At 39.1% G+C, this 12,242-nt stretch overlaps 1 protein-coding gene across 1 annotated transcript; it reads left to right on the top strand.

The window, feature by feature from the left end:
• Positions 1–1,958: 1,958 nt before the first annotated feature.
• On the top strand, positions 1,959–10,667 carry hepacamb (hepatic and glial cell adhesion molecule b). The gene is made up of 7 exons (XM_046838929.1): positions 1,959–2,155; positions 4,824–5,165; positions 6,120–6,401; positions 6,490–6,583; positions 6,674–6,756; positions 7,891–7,961; positions 9,462–10,667. Exons 1-7 carry the CDS (start codon positions 2,080–2,082, stop codon positions 9,816–9,818), a joined length of 1,305 nt encoding a protein of 434 aa, XP_046694885.1. The 5' UTR covers positions 1,959–2,079; the 3' UTR covers positions 9,819–10,667.
• Positions 10,668–12,242: the final 1,575 nt, after the last annotated feature.

The raw sequence follows: 12,242 nt of genomic DNA, 5'->3' as shown, positions 1-12,242 counted from the left end.
TTTTCCTTTCTAGTTAGAACTTGTAGATATCAGTTCGTATGTCGTTATTGATTTTAGTGTTCCGAAATTTTCTATAGCACCCGTTCTTCTCAGTTCTATTAAAAGAGTGATTATGAGGAAATGGAAATCTGGCAACCCTGAATATGAAGAGTCGCCACAAGCACGCAGCAACTCCTACACTGAGGAATGATGGAGTGATGGAATTACTGTATACAGTGACAACCTCCACATTTCTCTCTCACACACACTTTATCACTCTCTCTCTCTCTCTCTCTCTCTCTCTCTGTTTCTCAATTTATAATAAATGTTTGTTTATTTATATGCAAGCGCATTTGGAATGGCGGTGCATCAGAAACTTAAAGTGGAAATGGTAAGCAAAGCTTATGGAGAAGCTGCAATATTATCTGCACAAGTGTACTGATGACACAAGGACGAGAACGTGTTGAAGACGGACAACGATCAGGACGTCCCACTTTGTCAAACATGGAACAGAATGTGGACACAGTGAGGTTTGTTCTCAACTGTGATAGAATCAGTTACATGTTAACTATATATATATATATATATATATATATATATATATATATATATATATATATATATATATATCAATGGCCTTCTGAGTCTTGGCAGGACCATAGTGTGCAACGGTATTACAATATAACGTGTAATATCCAGTGCCATTTGAGACAGGATTGGTTTGAATGGTTTCCTCATATTTTACTCCCAATGCTATTCAACATGAACACGTCACGTCACGTCAAAAACATTTTTTTGTTTTTTTTTTTGAATAAGGTCAAATATGCACCGATAAAGTAAACCACTAGAAAAAGTGGAATTTGAACCAAACTAATTTTACATTTCGATTTTATTTTGCTGAACGCAATTCGGCCATCGGTCAAATGTTGTATAAGTAATAACGTGGACTTGAGCAGCATCCAAAAAAAAAAAAAAACAAAGCATTTCAATTATCTGTGTTAATGAATTTATCCTCATTTACACACATTAGTATGAAACTCTACTATTTGAGTGGAAAGTTTCCGTTCGTCCTCTTTCGCATGAGCAGCTTGTCAGGTTGAGTGAATTCCCATAACCCAGATTTTATTAGTCCAGTCAGTGCAGTTTCAAAACAACTGAGTGTAGACATGAAAGTGTCTTTAAACACTGTTTGCTATTTAGTCACATGAATATGGCAGATACTTTAGGTGAAGAGAGTGTGTTTCATTAAATATGCATAAATGTACCAAAATAAAGAACCAAATGAAGACTTTCGACAGAAGGATTTGTTGGAAATTCAATGATTTCTTCTTCATTGTATTCATCCAACAAAATCTTTGACGTACTTTACTTTTTCTAGGACATATAAAGTGATTGTGAAGAAGGTGGAACCCAAAACCTTCTTCATAGTTACCAGGAGGCGGACAACAAAATTCTGTGGAAATAAACTGTTAAAAATATGCAATCTAAAGCGGTTTGGTTTTTCTTTCGAATAAAATGATGTAATAAATGGTATCTTCTTATGCTCTAGTTGTCCTGCTGTGCCTCTCCCTCCTGCTGGACAAATGAATGATGAGATAGAAAACAGGGGGTTTTGTGTTCATAAGATGTCAAAAAAAAAATGTGTCACCCACATAACTCAACACAATCATGTGCATATGAAATTACTATTATTAGAGGTGGAAAGAGTAATAAAATATTCCACTCAAGTTAAAGTACTGTTACTTTAATGAATTTTTGCTGAAGTACAGTAAAGTTATGGGTCTAAAAATCCACTTAAGAAAAATTTGAATTTTCCACTGATGCAAATGGACTTGACATTAAGTGCTGCCCCCTACATACAGAAACAGCACATGGGCAAAAGTACAATGCCTCACACACTACACATTTACACCCCAAATCTTACACTGCTTCCCACATTCCATCATTAGTGTGTGTGTGTGTGTGTGTGTGTGTGTGTGTGTGTGTGGCCCGGCAAAGTCCAGCCTCAGTAAGAACAGTGCTGCTCATTTAGCAGGACGCACTCAGAGTGGACGAATCATGTGAACGGGTGCGGGAAGAGAGCGAACGATCGAAGCCGAGATGAAGGAAGGGAGGATGAACTTCTGGAGATCCCCAGCGTTTACCCTCTGTTGCATCCTGTCCCTGTTTCAATTAGGTAAGAGAAACTCTGCTTTTTTTAATACTTTTCTTTCCTGCACTGCTATACTGCTGAGTCAGAGTTTTTGGTTTTCCAGATCAGCTGGTGGGAATGTCTAGTTTTGAGTGGACAAAAATTGGTTTTGACGGTTGTTTTATATATAAACGAAGGTATATATGTCTGTATGATGCCTACAGTTATTTCTGTGCAAAATATAATAAAGATAAATAATGTTGATGTTCCTAATGTTGATGTTCCTCTCAAACGTGACGTATGGGATACTGAAAATGGGCTTTAAAAATGGCAAAGGTTACGGAGGAAAAAAACTCATAAAAAATCATATGCGGGTCAAGGAAGTTTCCTATTTGATGGCGTCCATGTTTGGTCTACGCAACAAGATAAACACACAAATGGTCAGTTTATGTTTCCAGGCGATACACTGGCATGAAAGCAGCGTTGGACAGCATGCTTCCCAAAGCTGTTTGTGTTGGACCGCGGTCCAATGTTGTCATCGGCGGAATCAGTGGAGTCCCTGTGCGCTTCTGTTCAGCCGAACGGGCCTGATTGTGCCTTCGCTATGAGACTGCTTTTCATAAAGGAAGCCAGGCCAAACAATCTACGCTTTTGTCTCTTCGATCCCAGACCGTCCTCTCTCGCACCGAATGTGCTTGCCAGGAACATTTTCAGTGCACATACTGACTCGAGAGATTAAGCATATTCGAGAGATTTCTTCTGTAATAAACTATTGATTGGTTTAGTTGTAAGAAAGTTTTTAACTTTTATTACTCTCCAAATTTTGAGAATAATCCTGGGCTAAATCACAAAACTGACTACTGCTGCTTGTTCAACAGGTCGAGGGATTTTGCCTGAAAGTCATTTTTCTATATAAATACCAACAGATTTCTTGTTCTTATTGAAGAAATTATGATTTCAGTTGAGAACTTGTTCATGTAAAACCTCTTTTTTTTTAACCACATGGCAACTCAACAATTCAGTGGTGCGCAGTAACGAAGTAAATGAAATTCCTTAATGTATTCAAGTAGCTTTTTCCCGTATCTGTTCTTTACTGAAGAATTTCCATTTGGGGAGACTTTAACTTTCTCTACATTTTAAAGTCAAATCTTTTACTTTTTACTACTACCTTTTGTTTGTTTGTTTATTTATGAGAGGATAAAAACTGGTCAAACAGTCAGCAAACCACCAATCAGGGTAGAGCATGCGCTCTGTTTTGAACTCGTTTCGATCGGGCCTTGGTGTATCTACTTATCATTCATTTCATTTTTTTATTGTTTATTATTATGATGGAAGAAACTCCTGACTCGAACTCGCCAAGACACCCACGGTCGCGATTTGCTCGATTTTTCCGAAAGTAGTTGAAAAGAAGGTTTTGGGATCATTCTTGTGATCATTTTAATAGAAATCAATCAGTGTTTGACTCATTAACATCATTCTATTAATAGATCAGTGTGTTTAGAGTAACAGAGTCTTTTCACATAAACTTAGTTGATTAAGCAAAGAGGCTTGTGACAAAAAATGATAATAGGAACATTACAGCTGTAACAAATCATAGCACTTTGGATACTTTTACTCGAGTCAAGTCTAGTCAAGTCAACTCAAGTCAAGTTTATTTCTATTGCGCTTTTCACAACAGACATTGTCTCAAAGCAGCTTTACAGAATTTAAGAATTAAGGTGAATGTTGTGTATTTATCCCTAATGAGCAGCCATGGTGACTGTGGCCAGGAAAAACTACCTTAAATGTTATGAGGAAGAAACCTTGAGAGAAACCAGACTCAAAAGGGGAACCCATCCTCATTTCGGTGATATCAAGAGTGTGATTATAGTCTTAAAACAGTAAAGAACACTGGAGAGTGAGAACTAACATGAGCACTGGAATGTAAGATTATGAGTAAAAAGTTTAAAGAGAGCATTTTTTTCTTTTTACTGGAGTCATATTTTACAGAGTGTATCTACAGTATACTTTAACTCAAGTACATGGTTTGTGTTCTTCACCATCTTTAATCATCTGGGGAAAAAAATGGTTTCTCAAGCTACAAAGTTCTCAGCTTCCTAATCTGTTTATATTCGGGGCATTTCCTTATATTGAGACACTGTTGCCCATTTGATGGGTTTTCATCATTTCTTTTACGAGTTTACATGGGTATGAGCAAAACTGGGCTTCGTTTTTAAACTAGCAACAATTCATTTTTCATACCAGTTAAAAAATGCTGTGTGTAATTTTTATTAATACCAATAAAGCGAAAAGGACCCACCACAGTGGCTGAGCTGCGTTATTGGAGGATTTGGTGGAAACTGTATTTATTTAGCATTTTTTGGCTATTGCCGTGACTTCTGGAATTGTTCCTAATGAGCTTCGCTGTGGATTAATAAGTGTATCAGGATGCAGCGTAAGGAGGTAACAGCTGGTCACGAGCCGAGGCGAGAAGAAGCTCTGACATAATCCGGAGCATGCTTATTATTCCAGCGAAGTCAAGTACTATCTTCAGAGCAGTGTAGGAGGGAGCGAAGAAGAGTAAATGAGGAAGGTGTGATGGGAGAAATTCCTTGCATGGTGTAACAACAATAACGTTTACCTTCTAACGTACCGATGATGAGATCGCAATTGGTCAAATCAAGCCAGTGAGACCACCCTAAATCTGCATTCCCTCTCTTTTTTTTTTGCTCAGGAGACGTCAAAGGTGTAAACATCACCAGTTTTGGGAATCTGATCCGAGGCACTGTGGGTGGGGAAGCCCTGCTCTCTGTCCGGTACTTCAGCACCAGTCTGGATCCACCAGTTATCAAATGGCAGCTCAAAAGAGAGAAGCCGGTCACGGTGGTCCAGTCGATTGGCACGGAGATCATCGGAAACCTGCGGCTGGAATACCGGGACCGCATCCTGGTGTTTGAGAATGGCTCTCTGCTCCTGCATAACTTGAAGCTCTCTGACGAAGGTGTTTACGAGGTGGAGATCTCCATCACGGATGACACCTTTCCAGGGGAAGAGAGCATCGAGCTCACTGTGGATGGTACGCTCTTATAACTTAGGATATATCTGTATTGATAGCTGTAATATTATTAATTACAAGAATATTAATCAAGACATTTTGACAAAAACTGAAGTCCATGTGCATTGAGTCCGAACAACCATGAGATCCCAGAGATCATTGTTATATTGTGGAATGAGCATTGCATTAAAAACCTCTTTAAGTGTGATGATGATTTGGGAAAACTGGGCTACACCACATGGGAGATGTTCTTGATTATATATACAATATCTCCAATTAGGCTTAATGAAAGTGGCCCACCCCAACTTCAAAAACATTTTGGTTTCTTTTTAAGTTTTCATTGGTTTTCTTGGAATTGCAAGTACCGGCTCATGCTAATAATCAACGTGTTTATATATATCTTTTTTCCCAAATGAATGACAATAACATTAGATTGATAGATGCATTCACTTGTCACACTAAAATCTTTTCTTCACATGTCCCAGCACTCCTGGAGCACAGAGGGTTAAGGGCCTTGCTCAAGGGCCCAAGAGTGGCAGCATGGCGATACTGAGGCTTGAACCACTTGTATTAGAGCAAACATTAAATCTATGACTAAAATAAATATTTCTGGCTTTACACTAGCATTCATTATTACAACTGTTATACAATTTGGTTGAAATATTCTACAAATTCTAAATATTGAAAAAGTACTTTTATCCATTTATAGTTACATATATTTAAAGTTGTAGACCATCCACACAATTTGTTCGATCTGATTACATCTGATCACATCATTAACTTTCCTACCAGTCATTCTCTCACTTTTCCCCTTATTTTTTCTCTCTTCTGATACTAAATAAAGACCAAAAACAATTGTGTGGATCGGCAACATACACAGGATACTTTTTCTATAAGTGTTAAATAAACATTGCTGTATTAAAAGCATTACCCTGAGATGAAACGATACGTCTTTCAACCAAATGATTCTTACAGAACCGATTTCTACACCCTATGTGGATGTAACCAGCACCACCATCCTGGAGCTGACTGAGCATTTCACTCTGAACTGCTTTCACGACACGGGAACTAAGACCACGTACACCTGGATGAAAGGCGGAAAGCCGCTGGTCAACCACACTCGCCTGCTGCTGTCTCCTGACCAGAAGGTTCTGACCCTCACCCGAGTGCTCCTGGTGGATGACGATGTCTACAGCTGTCTCATTGAGAACCCTATTGGCACTGCGACGAGCTTGCCCCTGAAACTCACCGTCTATAGTAAGTCACTGGTTGTGTGTCCTTGTGTGACCTTTATTTTGTACCAGAGAAACCGAGTCGAGTTCGAACGATGTCCTATGTTTAACAGAAAGAAGCTCCCTTTACATCATCCTTTCCACAGGAGGCATCTTTGTCCTGATCACTCTGGTGTCAGTGTGCGCCTGCTGGAAGCCGTCGAAAAGGCAAGAAATCTTACCAGTCCCTCGTTTTTGTTTTCAACTCTGTTCAACCAAGAGTCATTTTTGAACATCTTACGGTGTCCTATATTGCAGAAGGAAACGACAGAAAGCAAAGACAAATACACCGAGATCCAGCCCTGAAAGCCTCCATCTTACAAAGGAGGAAACACCACAAGGTAAACAAGTGAACATGAAAAAATGCCAGTACTACATTATTAAATATCTGAATGTGCTATGCAGGACCTATAGACGAAGTTATCTTAAAAAAAAAAAAAACAATAAAAAACAAATTGCTTTGGAAAAGTTTACAATTTTTGTAAGACAATAACAAAAAGCAGAGTCATATAAGGAAACCTGGGTGTCCTGTACATGCTGTAAATTGAATTTGTTAAATACACAGTACCTCAGACTGTTGATAAGTTTAAGTCTGAAATTAGATCTGGAAATATTGAAGAAAAGTTTGACCCTGTGCTCATTTAGCACAATTTCTACATGCTAATATTTCCATCCAATTTAGAACGGCATGAACTCCATGGTGTACGGCTCTTTGAAAAGTCGCAGCGATATCGAGGAAAGGCAGCGAGGTTTTTTTTAATGGATCGACAGCGAGGTGGAGCTGTTGCGGTGAGCAACACGGGAGTATAAAGCGGCCCAAACAACTGCTGTACAATGGCGTCCACCATTTTGGCTGAATTGGTCACTTGACTGGGTCACATGACTAGAATTAAGTTTTCGTTGACTAAAAACGCGTTCAGTGTGGATGGAGAGCCAAACAAGAGAGAAAACTATGTACATATAAAAAATAATACATTATGTATAACATGTTATAACATAACAAATAAGACCTTTTATTGGCCCAACATGATTTTGATCTTTGGGTCAATGTTGGTCCAGTGTTGGTTAGTGTTGATGGTCAAGTGTTACCAGGGTTGTTATGAAAGCAGTGTTATATAACCAAGCACAGTGTCCATCCAAAATAAAGGCAGGCCTCAATCTTAGTTCTGGTACATGGGTGATGGAGTAAATTTCCCCTGTAGGCTTGAAACAACTTGGCTTGAAGTCCTGATTACAATCCTCAAACTAAACACCTTCCAGAAACACATATATATACAGTTTTTTGTAAAAAAAAAAATAATAATAAAAAAATATGCATTTGTTTAAACATTTATTAACAATTTTCACCAAATTCACTTTTGTTTTTGTGTTTTGAAAGAAGTTGTGTTTCCACGGTGAGACAATCATGGAGAAGTATCTCAAGGATACAGCATGGTGTCATAATTGATATCGGGGGTATGTTTGTGTTTTTTCAGATCACGTCGTCCCGCTAATGACGGATCACGAGTGCAGGAACCCGGTGTCGCTTTTCATCCTGAAGGAGAAGGTACAAGCATGTGAAGCGTCGAAATAATACAAAATCCATGCCTCTTGGCTTTGGCACACTCACGTCCAGAAATAGCCATTGAAGTGGATAAGTGGCACATTACCGCGTGGTGATTCATAACCTCCCGTCAGAGGCGTTGTACCAAACATCTCGCGGATGAGATTGACGACGTGGGTTCTGCTGAAAAAGCTGAAGAATCCACTGTGTGAAAATTTTGCAGGAGTGAGGGTTAGGGTTAGGGTTAGTTTATAGGACTCTAGTGAGACCTGCGATGTTGTATGGTTTAGAGACAGTGGCATTGAGTAAAAGACAGGAGGTATAGCTGGAGGTAGCAGAGCTGAAGATGTTGAGGTTTTTGTTGGGAGTGACGACGATGGATAGGATTAGGAACAAGTTTATTAGAGGGACAGCGCATGTAGGACATTTTAGAGACAAGGTGAGGAGGCGAGATTGAGAGGGTTTGGACGTGCAGAGGAGGGACATGGGGTATATCGGTAGGAGAATGCTGAGGATGGAGCCACCAGGAAGGAGGAAAAGAGAAAGACCAAGGACGAGTTTTATGGATGTGGTGAGGGAAGACATGCAGATAGTTGGTGTGAAAGAGGCAGATGTAAAGAAAAGGGGGCTGTGGCTAGCTGAGCCAAAAGAGCTGGAAAATGACAATGTGCAGAAAATGTATGAGAGAAAAACATTTTGAATCTTTTTTTATATGGCTACTGGTGCTTGACGAAGTAAACAAACCGAGAGATACCACCGAGCGCCAATCAAAACAAGTTCAAAACAAGATGATGCTCTACCCTGATTGGTGGCTTGCTGCGTGTTTGACCAGTTTTTATCCGCTCATAAATGAAAATAAATGATTCGTTGGGCAAAAAGTAGAAAATTGAAATGTAGTGAGGTTAAAGTCTCCCCAACGGAAATACTTCAGGAAAGTACAGAAAAAGCTACTTAAGTACAGTAATGAATTACATTTACTTCATAACTATCCACCACTGGTAGTTATAAATATTTCTTTCTACTTATATTAGCTGTTTTTTTCTTTATGTTGTTTGCTAGAATAAAAAATTATAAAAAAGGGCCTAATATATACAGTATATATATTTATATATATATGGTGGTAGCTCATTGGGTATTGATCTGAAGGTTGTGGGTTCAAACTCCAGCATTGCCAAGCTGGCCCTCTTGGGTCCCTTAGCCAAGACCTTATCCCTCTGTTCTCCAAGGGCACTGTATCATGACTGACCCCAGTTTCCTAAAGTGCGTGTGATGAATAGAAGCACCTTTACCATACGGGCAAATTTTTTTATGCGTAATATTACGACCCCAGAAGCGAGTAGTGTTGTTCCAATTATTCTACAGCCTAGAATTAGGCCTTTATAGGTTTTAGGTTAGATTGAGAGCTTTCATAAGTGCTACAAATTCAAACACTCGTTAGAATTTGTCTGAACATTGCAATGGATACCAAAAACAACGTTATAATATGTACTTTTGTCTTTACAGGACCCCCTGAGCGAGGAACCAGCCCCTGCATGCAAAACATGCACGAGCAATGGGGGCAGCAACCCCACCGACGGGAGCTCGTCCCCTCCTCGTACACACACCCCCGAACCTCCGGCGCGTTCGTCCCGCCGTTTCCCACGTACACCCACCAACTCGCCGCCTGTACACCACGGCCGGAGACGGGGCCACAGCCGGAGCCCACCTGCTCGTGCACCCTCTCCACGCACCCGCACCTCCAGGAGCTCCTCTCCTCCGAACCGAAGGCCTGCGGATTCGCCTCTCGCAGATCCTGCTAAGAGCTTCACCTGTCCTGTAACGCTGCTCCGGAAGATAGAAGAGGGACTTCCTGTCAAATGACTTCAGGGCCTGTCAATAGGACTGAGATGAACGTGTAAATATGTCCAAAAAAAATGTCACTTTTGAAAACATTTCCACAAGCCTATGTCTTTATTTTCAGAATTTTTCTTCATCAAGGTGTGTGAGAAAATTCTCTTGCTGCACAATAGAAAGAATATCAATTCTACTGACTTGATTGTACTTTTTCTGTAGGGTAGTAAACCCGAGTTTACATTTTTTGTACCTTTGGTTACATTTTTGCCTCCTGGAAATTCTATATTTTAATTGATCAGTGCTTAATCAACAATCTGGTGGCCCTCACCAACTTCTATAAACAAACAGATTTTAATATGTAAACCAATATTCAGAAACACACCTTCCTATTTACCACAATTAACACCCTGGTCTTACTTAATGAAATGCACAAAATGATTATCATGTAACATGACTGTCTCCATGTAAGCTATAATAGATATTGTGGCAGTTTGGTGTTCTGGAGAATTCCATGAAGATAGAAAGTGAGAGAAACAATTGTTGTTTTTCATTATTCTGGATATAAGGGGTTATAAGGCCATTTCCAAATCCGTAAAAATGTAACACTTTACATTGGCAAGGGTTGTTTACAAAAGTCTTCAAGACATCAAATCTTCTCAGAAGGTAAACGATCCCATGACAGGTTGTTTGTCTATAGACATTGGTGAGCACCATGATTGGTAGGAGATGATAAATTAAATCACTGCAATTCCTATGCTTTTATGTACCCTACATTATTATTATTTTTCACTTTAGTTCCCTGCTTTCTGGAAAGGAAAGGAAAGGAAAGGAAAGGAAAGGAAAGGAAAGGAAAGGAAAGGAAAGGAAAGGAAAGGAAAGGGATGAGAAGGGAAGGGATGAGAAGGGAAGGGAAGGGATGGGATGGGATGGGATGGGATGGGATGGGAAGGGAAGGGAAGGGAAGGAATAGGAAGGAAGGAAGGAAGGAAAGAGATAGGAAGGGAAGGAAAGGAAAGGGAAGGGATGGGATGGGATGGGAAGGGATGGGATGGGATGAGAAGGGAAGGGATAGGAAGGGAATGGAAGGAAGGGATGGGATGGGAAGGGATGGGAAGGAAGGAAGGGAAGGGAAGGGTAGGGAAAGGAAGGGATAGGATGGGATGGGAAGGGAATGAAAAGGATGGGATGGAAAGGAAAGGAAAGGAAAGGAAAGGAAAGGAAAGGAAAGGAAAGGAAAGGAAAGGAAATTGCAGACGTTTTTTACAGCAACCTCTGTGCAGGTTTTGGATAAGTAACAATATCACAACATCCAAAAATCTTGTATATTATTTTTAGAGCTGCACTGGAAAAAAATGCAAATATTCTTATCCATTATTTAGGTCTTTTGTGTAATGACTGTGTGAGACAATACAAGATAAATCCATGTACTTTCTCTGTTTATATGCGTAGAAATTATTTTGAAATAAAATTCAATTATATGGAAATTGAATCTAAAATTGAAATATAAACCGAAATGAAACTATTATAGTAAACGAAATTAAACCATTATGTTCCTGAACATATATTTTAGAATCAATAGGAATTAATGATGTTACTGAAAGGTGTAAAGTAAATGTCTTTTTCTTTGACATGAATGTGAGTAGAACAATGTATTTTTTGTCTCATTTCATTGCTTGATAGTGGAGATTTTAATGAAGCATGAGGGGTATTTTACATTGAGAAATAAAGCCCAAATTTACTATATATAATTATAGTATTATATAATAATAAATATATTATTATTATTAAACTGTATTACTATTTGTTATCTATGGCACAATACTGTGCATTATGTAACTATGCAGGGTAAATACAGTTCATGCTGTTCTCTCTCTCTCTCTCTCTCTCTCTCTCTCTCTCTCTCTCTGGGAGAGAATGTGCGTGCTGAATCATACAAAAGATACAGTGGGCTCCTTGTTGTAAGCGGACGCAGCAGCTGAGTGCAAACATTGTCTGAGGATTCTGCTGTTAATTCATGGCCGTGCCTCAACATTCATTCGCCGGGAGACAGCAAGACAAAACAGCGGGTGGAGAGAATGATGAATTATTGTTTTGTTTCAGAATTATAGAACAGAAAATGAAGCTGATAGTTTAGTTAGTGTATTCAAGGCATGGTAAATGATTACATCTACATATAAATGTCAATAGAAATCAAATAAAAAGTCTATTTCAAAAGCTGGCGTGAATTGTATTCAGTGGCGGGAAAAATCATGCCATGTAGATGTTTACATTTTACATTAATGGCATTCGGCAGATGCCCTCAGAGCAAATTACATTTACATCCATCCATCCATCCATCCATCCATCCATCCATCCATCCATCCATCTATCTATCTATCTATCTATCTATCTATCTATTGAGTCTCCAGTATCAACATTTGTTGGAAATATCACATAGTGTTCTTAATTATT

This window comes from Silurus meridionalis, chromosome 25 (genome assembly GCF_014805685.1).
Source record: "Silurus meridionalis isolate SWU-2019-XX chromosome 25, ASM1480568v1, whole genome shotgun sequence".
NCBI classification, from domain to species: domain Eukaryota; kingdom Metazoa; phylum Chordata; class Actinopteri; order Siluriformes; family Siluridae; genus Silurus; species Silurus meridionalis.
Note: the sequence above shows the minus strand (reverse complement) of the source record. Positions and strands in the feature narration are given on the sequence as shown.